The sequence below is a fragment of the Manacus candei genome, unplaced genomic scaffold (genome assembly GCF_025592945.1).
Source record: "Manacus candei isolate 608988 ecotype Guabito, Panama unplaced genomic scaffold, ASM2559294v1 h1tg000048l, whole genome shotgun sequence".
Lineage (NCBI taxonomy): Eukaryota > Metazoa > Chordata > Aves > Passeriformes > Pipridae > Manacus > Manacus candei.
In genome coordinates this window covers 10,714,881-10,733,905 of record NW_026138096.1, presented here as the reverse complement: position 1 = coordinate 10,733,905, position 19,025 = coordinate 10,714,881, and the positions used below count along the sequence as shown (strand labels likewise).

The following is a 19,025-nucleotide window of genomic DNA, read 5'->3' as shown; positions in this document are numbered from 1 at the left end:
TGTTAGTAATCTGCTCAAAGCACTGTAGAAAAGGAGTGAAACCCCTGTCCTGACCATGTCCAGTGAGCACTAAGAAAATGCTCCAAGGCCAAAAGGATGGCACAAGGAGGACATGAGTGATGGTCCCAGGATAGTCAATCTGATAAGCAGCAGTCCTGACCACCTACTGCTTTATTGCAGCTAAATGGTTTGAGATTAAATTGTTTTTTAAAACCTTGAAGAGAACTGACAATCCTCTCTCTCATTCACCATGGGCAGTTTACTTACCTAGCTGATCCTGGGGCAGGAAAAGAGTGCATTTGAATAAATCAAACAACACTTTTCTGAAACAACAATTAGTGTTTTCTCCATACAGAGATTTTCTTTCTGTAAATTTTAGGGGACATCTGTTCTGAAAGAGAAGAGGGTTGATGAACAACAAGAAAGGCTCAGCTCCATTTTTTTGACAAGGCAAACATTCCTGAGAGGAGTGTGTGTCCGGGACAATGGTTACAAGAGAAGTGCCTACAAAGCAAACCGAGGCTATGCAGTACCTGGGACTTGTAGGGAAGTTAGAAAAATCAGGGAAAGCTGTGAAGTCAGCTCATTTCTTAAAAAAATGTACAATTTTTGCAGCCGCAAGCAAACTGACTTTAGATCAGTGTCACAAGAAACCACTGAACTCTACAATGAGTCCTCACATAAGGGGGTTTTAAATGCTTTAACTTATACACATGAGCTTCAGACACAGGTCAGCTCATCTCCTGTGCCATCAGATGCCTCCAGAAACATGTCCTGTGCATATATCCATTACAAATATGTGGGTATCTGGGAGAGGGGCAAGAAGAGACAAAGTATTCCCTCAGGAATTGTCATACTCTGTTTTTTTTTCTTAATTAATTTGTTCATTTTGTGTCCCTAAAACCAAGGCTGTAATAAATAAATGGAGCATCCAAATGTTCAGCTTCTTATGATACCCCTAGGAGGACACACACACTGATATTACAAGGAACCCGCTTTCTACTAAAAGATTTATACCTGGATCCGTTTCCAAATCAATTTTTCCTTGTGGCTTTCACTAAGACTCTTGTGGGGATTATAGAATTTGACTTAGATGCCACTGTGTTGTCATTCTATATACAGGAACATTTTGCTTTTAGCAGTCTCTCAACAAAACTCTTATTTTCAGGATGGGAAGGGAGAGAAGATGATCTAGAAAAATAACACACAAAGAACTTAGGGAGACTGGGTATCAGAGAACCAAAGGGAACAATTAGAAGCCCAGCTGTTCCTAAGTGATCCCCTCACCATGGATCATAGGTGGCAGTGACAGGCAGGATTGTCCCACTACCAAAGGTCAGAGAATTCTGAGTCCCACTTCTGCCAACAGGGAGATCTGGAGGTTTTGGCCTTAAATAAATTATTTTTACAGTGAGTTATTCTTGCTCTGCTTTTTATGTTGAGCTGTGTAGTGTTAGAAGTACATCTGTTGGATACCAAAGGCACTTAAAATAACTCAGGCCTGAAGTCAAACAATATGAAAAAATAAGGACAACTGCAGTTTTTTAGTGTTTTCAATCATCATGGCTAGGCTTCGCGAACGAAGATTTGGGGGTTTTCAATAGAATCATGTAAGATGAGTGTTTGGGTTGTTGTTTGGTACTTCTGTTGTTTTGGGTTTGTTTTGTGTTTTTTTTCAACCTCAGTAGCAGAGACATCTCTTCAGTCCTTTGCATTCAAAACCCTGAATGCATATAGAGTCTTTTGACTCTGTATTTTGACTCTGTAATTAATATCAATGCCAACCATCATCACTCTAACTGTTGAAGTTTCAGGGTGTGGAAAACAGCTGTACAATATATAATTGAGCAGACATACATGGAACCAAAGGAAAAAAAAAAAAACCCAACCTATTTTCAATTGTTTTAATGCAGTGGTTTGGTTCTCGTCAGAGAACACTCTGTCCCACCAACATTAATTTAGCTGATTTAATCAACTGCCTAGAAAGAAACCATTCAGCCCAGGGAGAAACAATACAGCAATTGGCAACACTCAGGTAGCAGTGCCAGGGGCTGACTTACAAAAGTTCAGGACAGACCCAGTTCTAGTGGCATAGCCAAAAGATTAAGAAAGATTTGGAGATTTAATCCAAGAACAATAATTTTCAACCACTGTGGCAAGCCCAAAGCTCAGATAATTTGTGGGGTCACTCTCTAATGCATTTTTGTAAGGAACTTCATTCTAAGAGCAACACAGATCCTGGAGCTGAACCTGATGGAAACCACCCACCCAGGGACTAACTCAATTCTGGTGAAAACATTTTTCTTGCTTTCTTACTTATAGTTGGGCTTTAATCCTGTTTGAAAGCAGATCTGTTGATATTAAACACAGGACTTTCTGCTTAGTATCCCTCACAGAGCACTTGATCTTCTAGTAAAAAGCCCAAAGGAACATCATGTTCATGTTGACTTACCTGGCAGCTTCAGCCACAGCAGAAGACAAAAACACTCTGTTGATGTTTTTGAGGTGTTATTGCTAATGTTTTCTTTACTTCCATCATCAGCCAAAAATGTGCAATGCAAATAAACCACTAACCCCTTAAATATCTGCATTTAGCTAAGGACTAAAAGCAGCAAAAATGCTTTAGACATCCAGGTTTTTCAGGGTGTCCTGTTTACACCCCGGAGTCCAAGTTTGATATTATACCACAGAATGAAAAAACGACTGTGCTCAAGGCACTGGCACTTAGAAACACCAAAACAGTTGTCACCTGCACCAACCCCCTGTGTCTTTCTTCTCCCGAGGCCTTGGTGGGTACGGCAAGTCTGCCTACCAGTCTCAGTCTTCTTCATCCACACGAGGAACTCATCCCCTTACTCACACATCATCCTCATTTCCATGTGCACATTTCCATGTGTGAATCCACATGTCTCCACTTCTGTGTTTCATACTGACCTTGATCTTGCTGCAGATAACCCAGGAGAGGTGTTTGAACTGCAGCTCATGACACTGGCTTGTGGACTGGCATCTAGTGCAGCATGAGCCACCCAGCAGCATCCTGCCCTGCTTCCTCCCGCCTCTCCAGGAAAGCCTGGGTTTCCTGTTAGTCCTGTATCCCAGCAGCCAGCCCTCCACAGAGGCCTCAGATACCCCAGGGCACCCCACATGGCACTAGACCCCTATATTTAGACACCTGAGTTTTTTGCTGTCTGAACAGTGCACAGCTGAGGCTGAAATTCAGGTCCAAATTCAGCCCCCTGAAGGTGTCTGCATGGCAGGTGTGTCTGTGTGTCCATCTCAGCTCTTGCTGTGCCTATGCAAACCTGGTCCACACAGTCAGCGGAGACAACAGAGTCTTTTCTTTGCTATCTCTAGGTGTCTGCTGCAAGGAGAGGGTTGAATTGCTCCCTTGGAGCCCTCCCAGATCTGGACAATCTCTAGTGGTTGCAAGAAGAACTTAGAAACCCATCCACAGCAGCAGCCCATGGTGGGTACCTCTGCAGGAGGTGTTTGAAGCTGGACCTGACTCCCACCCAGGAGTATTTTGGACCCAGTGCTAAATAATAGAGGCAGGGACAGGCAGGTTAGTGCTGTGGTTGGGGAAAGGTTCAGTTCCAAGCTTGTGAAATGATGAGGCCTGCAGACCACGCAGAGTGGGCTGTTACAGCATGAAACTAAAAGTACAGTTGCTTTTCTTGAATAAAGCCTTTGACACTTTTTCCTATCCCACAGTCATGACAAATGACTCGGAGCCCTGTCACTGCTTTGCCAGAGAGTGGCAATGTACAGTGATCACCAGGGGAATCCTGCTGCCACCACCTATCATAGTTCATGTTTACATTTGCTGTTTACATCTGCACAGCCAGAGGTTAAATGCTGCCACAGGTTTCTTAGGAATTTGAGCCTTGCACTTGACTGACAGCTTCAGTAGACATAGCTGGCCCATCAATACATTCATGTCTCTGTAAATGTTATTGTAAGAGAGTGGTACAAAGCAGGATGCCTTCTTCTTTACTCCGACCAAATGGACCCTCCTGCCTTTTCTGTAACACTGATTGGTGTGGGTGCTTGTAGGATTCCATTAATCTCTTCCCACGTACTGAAATGGAAGGTCAAAACTGAAACAAGCTTATTCACTCCAAGGTTTTCAGCATTTCCTACAGCACAGTTTCCCGTGAATAGCAGGTGCCCGAACTGTCAGCACTTATCTCTGAGCTGAAGGAAATGCTGGACAGGAATGTCATGCTCCTGCAGACCTCTTCTTAACAGAATGTGTACCTGATCATGGCATAAAGATGGCAAACCTCAAAGTTTTCCAAATATTGGTTGCATATTAAATAGTAAATAAGAAGTGGCACTTCCCTCCTGTGTAGCAAGGATAGCAGAGCTCTATTTGGAGCTCTGCTCAAGGACCTTCTCCATCATTTCCCTCCCAGCTGCTCACTCCCTAGGACTGCAGCCCCTTATACCACAAATATTGTGGTGAACTTCATGCCAAGCAGAAATCCTTTGGGATAATCCTGCTGCCCAGAGAAGTTGTGGACTCCCCATCCCTGGAGGTGTTCAAGACCAGGCTTGACTGGGCTCTGAGCAACCTGGTCTAGTGAAAGGTGTCCCTGTCCATGGCAGGGGGCTTGGAACTAGATGGTCTTTAATGTCCCTTCCAATACAAACCATTCTGTGATTCTATGGCAGAATCGCACACTTGATCCCCACAGTAAACTCTTAGGCTTGTATTGATCCCCACATATTAAAAATCTTAGGGTTGTATTCAGCCCAGCAGCTGTACAAACAGTATAATTGGTAAAGCCACAAAATGGACTTCATGGGCAGATATTTAATAGCATAGAATATACCCCAAACTTCCCATTCAGAATCAGAAACAGGTCTGTCTCCTGGTGCTACCCAGAGCTAAAAGACATCCCTTTAACAAATTCAAGTTCCAAGAGGGAGGGTTTATCAGGAAGGCCATCCTTGGAGACAAAACCTGTATTTAGAGAATTACTAAACCAGGAACAAGTTCTTCAGCTGGTTTAGCCCTTACTCACATTGCTGATGACTCTGGACCTACACTCCTGGCATTAGCTGATGTCTGATCATCGTCTCCCAATCTTACCCTCAATAAAACAACCCTGCATTTTGAAATCCTCAAGCATCTTGTTAGTTCTAGTGGCATCATCATCTCCTATTACTGGAACTTAAGGTTGTGCAAACAAATTGGTCATTCTCTGCCATACCCCCGGGATCAAGGCAGGGACCCAAGTGTGAAGCTAAACCCTGACCTCACCTCTGTTCAGCTTCCAGCAGCTAAGGATGCTTAACCTTCTAAAAACAGACTAGTTTGTGGTTTTCTATACTTTAATTTACAGGTTGTAAGTAAAAATAGTCTCAGCATCTCAGCCCTAGGAGAGTCATGAGGAGGAACTGGACCACTGCTCTCCTTTTTCCTTCGTGAAGAGCGCAGAGAAATTCAGAGCTGAGGGTTTCCTCTGGAGGGATTAGCCACACTTGTGCTTTAACCTGCCTTATTTTTTCCCTACAGCCTGTGGTTTTTCAGTAACAGAGCTATGGCTGAGAGCACCTGCTAAGGAATTAGTTAGAAATGGGCTTGCTGGGATTTCTGGTGTAACTCCAGAGAGCAGAAATAAGGACCAGAGGAGAGTTATGGCGGGGAGAGAAAGGTGGGTGTAGGTGGGGCAAGAAAGGGAGCATCTCACTTGCTCTTTTTCTGTGTAATGCCCATTCTGCTTTCAGCAAACAATTTTTTAATTCTACTTATGAAACATCATGCAAACTTTTGTGGTATTTCTATTAGTATAGTTATTTTATATTTTTTTTTTTTTTTTTAGTATTAGTAGTGTCAAATGAAAATAAGGAAGCACACAAACACTGCCCTCTTCTCCCCTAAGCAATGCCATGGCTTGGCATTTCTAGAGAGCCTCACATTTCTATGGTGCTTCACAAACAGAGGCTCAGATATCAGCTTGGCACCAGCTGGGGTCACAGTTTCAACACTGGAAGCACTTTAGTGGGAAGTCCCAAGGGTGGACACTGAAATGGCACCCATGGACTGCCAGCCCCAGACTGACCCTTTCAGGTCCATTGTGGCTTGGATTTCTCCAGGAAGGAAGATGCTGCTGAAGACCTGTGGTCATCTTCATCTAAATACTGGGTTATTTTCCTTTGCTGTGGGATCTGAGGCAGGCCTGGCTCTGTCACATATCAGAGGCTTATCAGAGCGTACTCATTTCATTCAGTAAATTTTGCCAGGAATGCTTCAGCAATTCCAGGTCTTAGAGAAAAGCTTGACATTTGATGGGCTTTTTGTAGCAGTTCATTGGGCTGCAACCATACACATCCCACTGCCTTTCTCCCTCCTGGAGACAGGGGCAGCCGAGCACGGCGATCCGGTTTATTGCAAACACAGGTGTCAGACCTGGGGCTGCCCCATTGTGCTGGGAAAGGTCACGTTCTGGACACCTGCTCTTCCAGATCACCAGGTTGCACTGCTGGTCACGAGGAATGGAGAGTTTCACAATAGGAAAACAACAGACTAGGACAAATTCTGCTCTCACAGGCCCTGCATGGGGTTTTCCTGGTGCTGAAGCAGGATACAGGATCCTGCAGAGCCTCTGCCATCCAGGAAGAAGCAGGAGCAAAATGGGGTTTAAGTTCTTTGAAATCTAAATGCCAGAAAAGCCCCTGCTCATTATTTGTCCCACTGCTGTAAGGAATTGAGTTTGGCTGTTAATTCTTTCATAGAATCATGAAATGTTTCGGGTTGGGAGGGACATTAAAGATCATGTAGCTCCAACTGTACTTCTTTGCCCTGAAAGAAACTCCTCTAAATAACATTGAATCCCTGTGTGATAAATAAACTCAAGTCTCCTTCCCCAGAGGCCAAGCTGGTTTTTAAGGTTTCGGGATTGTGGGGTGCAGCTCAGCAGGAGTTAAGCTGAAAGCTGATGCAACACTGATGTCTAAGGGCTGGAGCTGCAGATGTGGAAATAGGCACCTTCTCTTTGACCCCAGAGGAAACACTTTGGTTCCTCTGTCTTTGCATAATTAGGCATGGAACAATTTTAATATTTTATCCCTACAGGCTTTAAGAAAGCCATAAATCTGAAAATCAGCATCAGAAAACAAAAGAGTGTTAAGGAGTGGGAGTATCCAAAAGCAGTGTTTGGAGATGTCTTGGAGATATCCAAGAGGAAGGTCTCAAACTGGTTAAATCTAGCACAGCCTACAACAGATCAGGTTTGGTCCAGTGTCCACAGAGGTCACAAACACATAGAACAAGCTCCTTCACCACAGAAAGCAGCAGATCCAGCTGTTTCCATCTTGTCTTGTTCCCCCATCATTTTCATCATCAGCTGTTTCATGGGGAGGTCACTCGGATGCAGGACCACTGGGCTGGGCTGGGCTCTGTGGTCGTGGAGCAGGAACTGGTGACCTCTATTAGCCCAGCTGACAAACCTCTTCCTCTCACAGTCTCCTGGGGCTATTCCCTTAGTTTCAGTGATGTTCACCTACCTACCTCCCCTGGGAACACAGGTATGAAAACACAAACAAAGCTCAGTTGCAGCTCTTATAGTTTGTGTTGGAAGGGACCTTTAAAGGCCACCTAGTCCAACCCCCCTGCCATTAGCAGGAACACCTTCCACAAGAGCAATCTGAATATATGTTGAAGCCTTAAGAAATTCTGAGCTGACAAATTACCCCTTTTTACTCTGTTTTATTGGATGCCATTGGCTCATCTGCAGCGGTCAGAGAGATCACCTGCAGTCTGGAAATCCCAGTGTTGGCTACAGGAGCTTCACAAACACAGCTGTTGAAAGTTTTTGTGCTAAAATTGTTTTTGTTGTGGTCAGGCATTGTGGATTTGATGAGGAGTAGAAGTTCTGTCCAATATTTCTCTGTAGATTTAACAACCCCACAATAACATATAAATATATATTTATCCCATAACAGGATTTGTCCTGAAGCTAAAGAAAAAAAAGGATTTTGCTCAAACTGGACTGTTTTTATGCTGAAGTCACTTTGGTCCTTGCAAAAATAACTGACAACATAAAAAGTACCCAGATTCTTTCTTAAGGGAAGAGTTTTGTCTGAGGTTTGTAATTTTGCTGAAATCTTGCTGACCCAGCAATGTCACTGTGCAAAGTTCTGCAGGACCAAGTTAATGTTCTACTGAAATTCTTTGCTTCATGATTAGTTCTTGAATGGCTACAAAATGCAGACAAATGTCTAAAGCTAAATTCAAAGGGGCTAATCCTCATTTCACATACTTGTAGCTAAATTTGGAACGGCAGTGAAGGCACTGCAATTGCAGCACTTGAGACCTTGTGATCTCTTTGAGATCCCTCTGGCTACGTATCCTTAAAAGCACTAAATCAGCTTTCACTAAATATACCTATCCATGCATTCCTAACGTTATTTTCTATATATTTTTCGTTGCCCAGAGAAGCTGTGGCTGCCCCATCCCTGGAAGTGTTCAAGGCCAGGCTGGATGGGGCTTAGAACATCCAGGTCTGGAGGAAGGTGTCCTTGCCCATGGCAGGGGGTGTGAACTAGATGGTCTTAAAGTTCCTTTCCAACTCAAACCATTCCACGATTCCGAGATTTTTCCCGGCAGTGTAACAGCCAAAACCACCACTAGATGTCACAACTGCCTCGCTGTTTGCTCTCCCAGGGCATTTTTCCTCAACAGCCTTGGCTCGAAAAGGACTTTCGCAGATTTACCCGAGGACCAAAACACAAAGGCCATGCAACTAAACAAATCAAGATTTTGTCCTCAGGACGTGGAAGGTGCTCAAGACCTTTCTTGATGTGTTTCTCAAATCCTCTCGTTTTGGGCACAAAAAGACTCTGCAGTTTGTTCAACGTGAAGGAAACTTAACGTGCAGGACCTCCCCGACCCTTTGCAGCTGCAGCAGAAAACTGGGGAGAAGAAGTTTGAAGTGGGACACAAAAAAAACCTGTGCTGAAGGCAGGAAAGCAAAGTGACCACAGAATATTGCTTTTGCCTTTATCTTGGTAATTTTGGTGCTGGAAGTAACTTTTCTGTACTTTCTTTAGTTATAGTGTAGGACATTTGTGTTGTCACTGTGGTTTGTGATGCTTGAACACATGAACACCCACCCACCTCCTCCTGCTGAAACAGTGAGGAAATAGCAATAACATCAACTGAACATAATTAGGCCAAACTCGGGATGTTTTCTGTTGAAGGAGCTAATTATAGTGCCAAACTGCTACAGAGGTTGGCAGCATCTCTGCTCTATTTTTGCAGCTTGTGGCAGAGAGGCAAATGATTGGAAGGTGAAGGAGTGAGCACAGTTGCTTCAGCCCATGTGAAGGTCAGGGAAGAACATTCTTCCCCTGTTCCCAGGGTAATATGATTTCTGTCTCCTGTGGTGTCATCTGTAGGAACCTGTTCATCCTCAGGACTTAGCACTGAGATCATCACCAAAAAAAAAAATAAAAATACACCATTTTCGGAGGGAGGTTCAAACTAATTATCTCCCACAGGCTTTCAGAGAGAGTTTTTCTTCCTCCCCTAAACACACTGTAGTCAGTGCACCAGCCTGTGCCATCATTATGCACATGAAAATAATAACAAAGCTGAAGATAATTAATTCATTCACTCACTCTCTTATGACCAGTAATTGCTCCTGTGGATTCCTTTTTCACTCCAATGACAACGGTTATTACAAACAAAACTAAAACTGAATTCCTGTGAAATTGCTATTAAAGCATTCCCCAGGGGGGGAGGGCGGGAGAAAAGAAAGACTAAAACAAATAAAAAAGTACAACGAAAAAGAAGGCAAAAGTGTTTGATTGTCAGAACAACAGTACCTTACAAAAAGCAGTGGACATGTTGGTGGGAGTGTTCTCACTGTGCTGATTTGGTACAACAGACATCAGCCTTGCACAGCTTCTACTTTCCATCATTTCCACAGCATCACATCTGCATCCCTGCCCAGCACTGCTGCCTGTGGCACCTCACAGCAGCAACCAGCTGCTTTCTATTGAATTCCTTTCAGAGAGCCCAAGCATGAGGAGCATTCATTCCAATTGCTGTCTCCACACAGAGCAGGAAAGCTCCAGTGTGTTCACCAGGATAACATGCAGCCACCTCAGCCCAGTGCTGATGAATTTTCATGCACACCAGAGATACACAGTTCAGACCATGGCTCAGACCACACTGACACCCATACAGTTCTTCTGTAAGCTGCCCACAGCATTCCTCACACACCATCCAGCCTGGTGTATTTACCAGGATAGTCTTTCAGGCTTGACTATTCTGGCTGCTCCTACTCTGCCTCCAAGGCAGATGAAGTGGGAAAGTCCAGGAACTTAAATCCTTTAGATAAACTCGTTCATATGCCAACTGTCCCTTTCTAAAAGCTGAGTGCATTTAACAGGAAAAAAAGATTTAAAATCCCACAAAAACAAATGGCACTCTTACCTTGAGTGAGCTCTGGATCAGACCTGTGGTGGGTACCAGAGAAAACCCACCAGACACTCTCCCATCCTGAGCTCTCTCACCCCTCTGAGAGATGCCCCACCACAGGGTATCAGAGGTACACAGGCAGAGGCTGCTCTTCCTGAGCAAGGGGCATTTTTCAGCTCAGTGGGGTTTCTGCTTGGTTACATCACTTCAGTGGGCACCGCAGAGGATTGTCAGCTGTCTGCCCTCACACTCCACTGAAGCACACAGGGACATTTACCCTCAAACAGAAATATTTGCAGTGTTGAAATTCACAGGGATTATTCACATGTTTAGAATGAGGCAAGCCCAAGTCCTGAGGGAGACCACAGCAAAACACCACTCATCATACACCTGTGTGTGACAGAATATAATTTTGATTTGATTTACTTCTGCAGTAATAAGAAAATCATACCTTGTGTGGTGATACACACAAAGACACTTGGAAGGTAAGTTTTTAAATGGCTGATTTCACAGTCATTTATATCTTCCTTCTGACCATACAAATTAGGGAAATATTGTGTAGAGGAAAGCTAGGGTTGTAATTTGACCTCACATAGTTGTCACCTTAAAAGTCTTAATGAGCCAAAAGTGACAAATAAATTCTAACATGTAAGAAGGCACATGGAGCCACAGAAGAGACTTGGGATGTATCATGTGATAGTGTGGGAGGGCAGAGCCAACACAGGTCCTACTGGCAGGGACCAAGTTGTCTGCTCACTGGATATCCATCCAACACCTTTATTCCCTGGAGCAATGCCCTTAAGTTCCCTCTAGTTCTCCACGTCCACCCCCTGTGCACTTGGCTGTTGCCTTTGAGCTCAGGCTGGTGTCCCCTTCTCATCCACACTGTCCTTCTGTGCTTCTTCCATGCTGGGGTGAACTGCAGAGGAGGAGCTGGACCACAGGTTAGGAAAGGGATCACAGGGGAGTAAGTGGCCCATGGCTCTCCACTGATGGACTGTAACATGAACCCAGAGTGGCACAGAGCTGTTTGAACTGCCTCAGTCCATCATCAAGCCATCATCCATCTCAAGCATGGACAGATGGTTCCCACTGTTTGTCTACCTTTGCCTGATTTGCACGACTTGCCTGTCACGAGATTATTTAGTAGAGGGATTTTAGTCAAATTCCTCTTCTGCACTTTGAAGCAATGCTTTGTCTGTCTGACTTCATGTGCAGCCTAAAACCAGCTGAGGCCAGTAAGTCTGCTCATGCTAACAGACTTTGCCAAATGAGCAACTCTGTTAGACCCAGTGACACTTTCTTTTGAGATAATACCAAATCACAGCTCACCCAAGCCTGGTGCCAACTGCCCTTCATGACTGGAGGGAAGAGAAACTCAGCCCACAATTTAGCCCAGAAGGGAAGAGAAGGGCAAAAGGGAGCATTTTTTTCCCCCTCCTACCCTCAATATGTAGCCCAGCTTTTCCTAAATCAGCCTAGTAAATCCTAGATGAAAACATTAATAATCATAGCTGTAGATACAGCCCCTCTCCTGCCCCATGTCAGCCTGGAGAAGCACCATGTGAGACCCAGGGAGGCTTCCTCACATTGTTGCACTGCCCAAGCTGTGCCAATTGGACCAGACAATCCTCAGGGCAAGGAGGGATGGAGCTGTATCAGACATGCCCCAGGTGATCATCTTCAAGACACCAAAGGTTTGTTGTGTATTTTGCTTTCACTGCATGGGCTGACCTCCCCAAGCATTGCATATGTTTGTCTGAGAGTCCTTGTCTGTCTCCAGAAAAACAGGATGGTTTCAAACCATCTGTTTATCAGTGGGGGTGACAACTAGTATTGCCAGGTGAAAACTGAAAGCCCTCATCTCTTTTGTCTTCTTGGAATTGTATTGCAAAAAAAACAACCCCATGGCTGGTCAGGCTTGGCCACAACCCAGAAATACTCTTTAGCAACCTGGCTGCTGGCACCTGAGTGCATTAAATCAGACCTTTGTGGGTGATGAAGGTAATGACAGGGCTGATATGATGACAAGCACTGGATGTAGGGAGTGTCTGGCTGCCTGGCAAGCAGCCCCATCCCCAGCACAGCCACGTTTCACCATCCATCTGATGGAGAGGTAACAACATAAATTTGGGGGTGTTGCCCAGCAGCAAGAATCAGCTGTCATGTTTCTCCCATGCCCTGGCTTGTTCCCAGAAAGCATCCTCCACTCTCAGACAGCTTTCATGGAATTTTTCAGCACATGAATCTCCATATCCTCCCCCTGAGCAGCCTCAGCATAGAACAAGTCCAATAAATGTGTCACATCAGGGATTTTCCTATATATCACCTGTGTTTTTTAAAACTGCATTTCATTCAAAATTTCAAAATATCTTCCTTCTCTGTCTTTGGATCCATCTGCACCTGACACTGATTTCTGGTTCATGAGCTTCACCTGCCTCACTGGAGTTGTTCCTGCTTTGAGTGGAGGTGGGGGACTGTGGATTGTCACCCTCTGATCAGTGGAAGCCTTTTACTAGATTGCACTTTCCTAGCAAGTAAGCAACAGCTTGGACCAACATGAAGTCCTCTGTACTTGAGCAGATCTGAAAAAAATCTCTCTGCATCCTCCACTGAATATTTTGAACTCAGGAAAATCTTGTATTCATCCTTTTCACTTCAACCCATCTCTCCTAAAATTGAATGTTAAGTAGCGCAACACTTTGCTAAAGTGTTATTACAGTTCTCTGATGTTGAGAGACTTAGAGGCAGGAGGGGATGTGAATTGCCTTTATCTGGGTTAGGCATTCCCAGGAGGTGATGGGTCCTGCCTAAAATACACCCAAGTGGGGTGAATCCACTTGGCTCTTTCCACAGGGCTCCACATTTGCTCAAGCTCATGTAGCTTCTGAGTGGGAAGTTACGTGAGACAAATCCTGTTACTGCTGGGGTAAAACTAGGAATAAGTTGCTCCTGGTCCTGCTCAAGCCATCTATTTGATCAGCAAAATGGTTGTAGAGATGGATCAATAGACAAATAAATGTATTATAGCAGACAGTATTTGTCCATGCTTGCTCAGCCATCTGGCTAAATAACAGTATTGATCTTGTAAAAAATGACACCTCTAAAATACCTAACTTACTCCTCAAGCAGTAAATACAGGCCTCAGGGCATGAATTTCTGCACAGAATTTTTCTTGGGAAAGACAGCCACCCACCACAGAGTAACAGCATTATGTGGACTCTCAGATGGGTTGTATCTTATATATTTCTCTCAACTTAGTCAAATGAAGACTAGAAAGATGTCAGGCTTTTCCATCTCATTTACTGAATATTCAGTTTGGAACTTTCAGTATTATTTAATCCAAAAATGTTCAGGTTTTCTAAGAATTCATTGACCAAACAAAGCTTGTTTGTTCATTTATAACCAAAATGTTCCCAACCTGGATGATTGAAATAAGCTACAAGTGCTCACTTTAAGCACTTAATGACTGCACCACTTTCATGAAGCTGAGAGTAAGAGCTGTGTTAAGACACAGGACATGTACAGAAATGGCATATGAGCCCCCATGTGAGATGCTGCTGTCAAGGCTGGGAATAAAATAAAGACCCAAGGCCAAGTTGGTCCTGAGCCAGAGGGAGCCAGAAATCCGGAGTGAGGGTCTCTGTGGGGCCATGGGCACCAGGGCTCTCTCCCCTCAGGATGGGAGAGCAGGGGCTGCCCCATGCCAGACCTAGCTGGTTCCAGATGGTTCCAGATGTTTTCATGATTGCTGGGGGTGCCAGGGTGTCCCTTTGTGACAGAGGCAGATTCCAGGGCGCTTTGTGATATGGGGGCTGTGCCATGCCCAGAGGTCATTGTGACCCCAGGGGGTTTTCAGGGGCTCAGAGCCCTGGGGCACCCACTCCCAGGAGAGCCCCTCTTTCAGGAGGCAGCTGCTCCCGGGGGTGTCTCTGGCAGAGCAAAACGGAGATGCCCAAGGAGGAGGAGACAAACCCCAAATCCCAGCCCACTGAGGGGCTGCCAAGACTGCAGAGGAGGCAAAGTGTGAGGGACTGGGCAGGAGGGTGGTGGGACAGGCTCGAGCTGTGCCAAGGCAGCTGCCTTCATCCCATGCCTCCTCCTGTTTCCCACAGGCGGACCTCAGGCAGCTGCAGGAAGAGCAGCACTGCCCAGCTGATCCTCCCGAGGCACAGGAGGCGGCAAAGGCAGGACCTGCTCCTGCCTCGGGCAAGCAGGTGCCAGCAGCAGGGGCACAGAGCCAGGGCCCTGCCCCACACAGCCCCTGCTGCCCCCCCGGCCCCTCGCCCGCCCCGCTGACAGCCCATGTCCTCGGCGGGCAGCGCGCAGGGGCAGCGCTGGCAGCGCCGGAGACCAAGGAGAGGGCCTTGGCCAAGGAGGAGGGAGAGAGGAAGCTCTGCAGTCCCCGGCAGCTGCAGGACGGGGAAGACCACACTGCACAAGAGCTTTCTGAGGGGGAGCTCAGTGGACACCCAGAGCTGTCCCAAGGCGAGGACAGCAGCGACCAAAGGTCGTCACACGAGAGCTGGGAACGCATCACCATCCACACGATCTGGGTCAACCCCCAGTACGCGGAGCTCTTGCAGAAAACCCACACGGTTTCCCAGGAGCGGGCAGAGGCAGCAGCTCCTTCTGACTCGGGCGGGCAGGTGCCAGCAGCAGGGTCACAGAGCCAGGTCTCTGCCCGGCACAGCTCCTACTGCCCCTCCAGTTCCTCGTCCGCCCTGCTGTCGGCCCAGACCCCCAGCGAGCAGCAGGGTTCCCACACGCTGCAGCCCTCCCACTCCAGGCGGGCTCTGCAGACTCTCTGCAGGCTGTTCTGGTGCTCCTGTATGGCAGCACAGCCAGAGGATTAGTGCCCGCTGCCAGTCTCGAATTCAAGTCAGTTCATTTGTTGTTTATAAATATTTTTATTTTTGCAAAGACCTCTGGAGAGTTGTCACTGTCCTTCCTCACCGTGCAGAGACTCGAAACAACCAGTGGCTTTCCCCTGGGAGGTGACACGTCAGTAAAAGATGCTGATTTTCCAACCATGCTTGCCTGGGCCTGGTCCATCTCAGGAGCCAGATGGGTTTCAGCAGTATCAGAGATTTGAAACTCGATGGTTTCATGGTTGCTGTGGCCAAGACAGTCCCCAGTTGCTACCTCACCCACGAGAGCCTTTCTGGGAACAAGCATGAACTCACAGGGGCACCTCTTTGGGTCAGCTCCCTGAGGCCCTGTGCCAGGAAGTTGTTATCCAGATGTGTTGGGAATCTCCTGGACCTGTCTGTTCCAGCTGTGGAGTGTTCCAAATTAACATCCAGCCAGTGGAATTCCCCCACAAGGGCAAGGGTGGTTGGGTTGGGGGTGTCTTGTTGGTGTCATGTCCTGGCTGGGTTGCCAATTGCTGCCTCCCACAATGCCAATGAACAATATTCTCTGACTGGTGTTCAGAATTCACGACACTTTAGGCAAAGAAATGTCATTTTGAGATAAAGAAAAGGAAGTTAGATGCAATATTCCCTGATGACCTGGCATATGGGAGATATTACCGACTTTCTGTTCATCATCTCTAGAACATCCATGACTTTTAAGGCTCAGATATTAGATTTACTCCAGGGAAAAATTCCAACTAAGTAACCAGGTGTTAAAGGAAAGAAATTGGCCAGGCTGGATAGATTAAAAAATACCAAACCTGTGAGTAATGTTTCGATGGGATTGTGACTAACACACGTGGCAAAACCTTGCTGACACATCCAGCTGTACAATCCTGTGAGCAGAGAAGATTTTTCTAATGATTCTATAACTCAATCTGCTAAAAGTTTCCTGCTGACTTGATTTAAAAGCAGTAAAAAGCTCTTGGACAGCCTTATTGCTGAGGCGATGGTGTTGGTCAGGCGGAGCATCCCAGGAACTGCAGATGAAGCCTGTCAGGCACCTGTGGGCATCAGAAATACCAATACCTAAACCCAACCTGTCCCATGGGCTGATGTCCCTGCTGAGAGGGTGGGGAGTGTGCAGCTCCCTGGTCTCCTGGATAACCAGGATGGATAATGACCTCTCATACAACAAGCTTATTGATTAAAGGTTGATTTTTTAATGGTTTTCAGCAGTTTTTCCATCCTGGAGGAAAGGGGTGCTGTGAGGGGGTGGGGGATGGAGGAGACTCTTTGTGGGGTCCCAGTTCTGTTATCAGGGATGAAAATCCTGCTGCAGGGGCTTCCCCACAGACAGAGCCTCATGGAGTACAAATGACAGCAGAGCAGCTCCCTGAGGAGCTTCCAAAGATCGGGTGACCGAGTGATAGTGGCCTTGGGCTGCTGGGGATCTTCCTGCCCAGGAGAGCCCAGGGAGGAGGCTGGCGTGAGGGCACACTTGAAAAGGGTGTAGATAGGCAGGGCTGGTCACATCAGCAAACCACCAGGAAAAAAGTAGAGCCTGAGCAAAAACACACAGTGCAAACCTCAAAGCCCTGGCCAGTCAGCACGTGTTGCTTGAGCTCTCAAAGAAAGATGAAAGAACCTTTTCATAAGTGATAGCCCACAACCACAGGAGCCTTCTGCTCCCAGCTGACCTGCAAGTAACCTGTCAAAAAAGTGGAGGTCTGCAGCACAGTGGCTGAGTTTTCCCAGGGTGCTCATATCATGGATCATATCCTAAAGCCATGTGACCATATCTGCTCACTCTTCAATCATACAGGATTTTGGTACATTAGTTACGAGCTGTTGGATTTGACTCTTCACTGATCTGGTCCAGCCCTCACTAAGATACATATAAAACTAAAAGAGAGAATGATTATCTACCCTTCAAAAAATAACATTCATTTAAGGGTTAGAGGAAGGCAGGACTGTCCTTTTTTTTCAGCAAAAAATTAAGATAGTAAGAAAAGCACCCCGGTGTACCATCTAGATTTACAGTGGGGTTTTTCAATTTAATTTGTCATTGCTAAATACATTACTTTGAGATTAAAACTGCATGGGTTATTAAATACTGATTGCAAGAAGACAGTGTACTGTGGCAGGCAAATAACTTGCAAGTTACTGAAATTAAAGCTTTGAAAATGTTTTAAGGGAATTAATGTTTAATTAGTGATTTTGATCTATAAGGCATTCCAGTAATAGCTTCAGTAAGAGATTACATAAACCTGCGAGACATTTATAATAGAAAAGATACTTGATGCAGTGTTTTCTTTAATTAATCCTGCACTGGAAGACCACCAGGAGGGAACTTGTAGTTTGTACACAGTAAAAAGACCATTCTAGTTAGCAGGAACTTCAGCTTCTCTGATTATTTTTTTTTTTTAATGATCAAAGTTACATGCACGCATTTTTAACTATGCCATGAGATGAATTTTGAGTTTAGCATGATTAAGAATGTTTACACCAAGATATTCTTGTACAAAGTCTTCTGTTTTCACTATAAAAAGTAATATGTAATTTCTTATGGTCAAACCCAAGTCACTGATCCTTTACTCTTTTGCTCACTACATTTATCTTGATGATTTGGCAAGATTTTCACAAGGGTGAAAGTGTAATTAAGGGAAGTTTAAAAGATGTTTATGTCAGCAGCTGTGAAAACGCAAACAGGAAAGTCTAGTGATCTGAAAACAATAAAAACCTGGTTATCAGGGTTACAGAGTTACAGGGATGATACAACTCCCATTAAAGTTACTGGAAGGGGAAATGAGTAAACTTTAGAAGTTTTCAGTACAAAAACCTGGCACTTTATAGGTCTTTAGGTTCATCTTCAATCTGAAACGTGTCACCTTTTTGCTGATGTACTGAGTGAAATAAGACTGCAAAAACATTCTGGAGGATTCATAAGGCTTGATAACTTTGAAACATCTCTTTGAAAATGAGGAAATATCTCCATTTCCTCCTTCTTTGCTGGTGCAACTAGACCAAAGCCAGAGTTATTACAAAACTTTTTGTTAAATCCACATGGTTAAAAAATGGATCTGGCATTACGTTTAGAAGATATTAATACCTGTTACAGTTTACTAATACTCATTAGGGTTATGCTGTGCTTATTTTCTTTATTACTTTAGCTCTAATCATTTGGTTTAATACCCAGAGCACACATTCTCTATGCTGCCTGCTTAATTATTTTCGCCTCTTTTTATGTCACATTTCTCAGAACAATAATTATGTCAGATCATAAATCCCATCCTACACTGACAATAATAAGAACTTGACAGACAGTAATACTTGCTTTGTAACATGGAACAAGGTGATTTGGTTTAACTAAACACATAATTTCTTTCTAGTTAGTTTAATTAATTCATCTTAATTATTTAACCTATAAACCACAGGTTAATTAAATTGAATCTGGTGCACTCTCTTACTATATTTATATTGCTTTTTTTTTTTGAATGGAACTAGTGTTTCATTACCTCCCTTGCTCATTAATTTTAGTGCTGCTGTTGCTGTTTCTTGAAATGTTTGTTTCCTCCAGGGCCAAGTTAATCCATAATTCAATGCTAATGGTAAATCAGCTGTGCATTACCCTCTGTGCACAACCTGAAAGGCAACATGCAGGGGCTGGATCACATCAGGTAACAGGACCCACTGCAGGAATGCACCCTAAATAGCCACAACCAGCCTGCCTTGAC

The 19,025-nt window shown here is 45.0% G+C and overlaps 1 protein-coding gene across 1 annotated transcript; it reads left to right on the top strand.

Moving 5' to 3' along the window:
• Positions 1–13,712: 13,712 nt before the first annotated feature.
• LOC127475969 (nuclear receptor corepressor 2-like) lies at positions 13,713–15,288 on the top strand. Its single transcript, XM_051798249.1, has 2 exons — positions 13,713–14,458; positions 14,548–15,288. The coding sequence occupies exons 1-2, from the start codon at positions 14,255–14,257 to the stop codon at positions 15,286–15,288; spliced, it is 945 nt and encodes a 314-aa protein (XP_051654209.1). The 5' UTR covers positions 13,713–14,254.
• The last annotated feature ends 3,737 nt before the right edge of the window (positions 15,289–19,025 follow it).

Excerpts from the sequence above, each read along its gene's own strand:
- LOC127475969 (XM_051798249.1), top strand. The coding sequence starts at position 14,255 with ATGCCCAGAGGTCATTGTGACCCCAGGGGGTTTTCAGGGGCTCAGAGC. Across the intron at positions 14,459-14,547 it reads GACTGCAGAGGAGGCAAAGT|GCGGACCTCAGGCAGCTGCA; the intron begins GTGAGGGACTGG and ends TGTTTCCCACAG.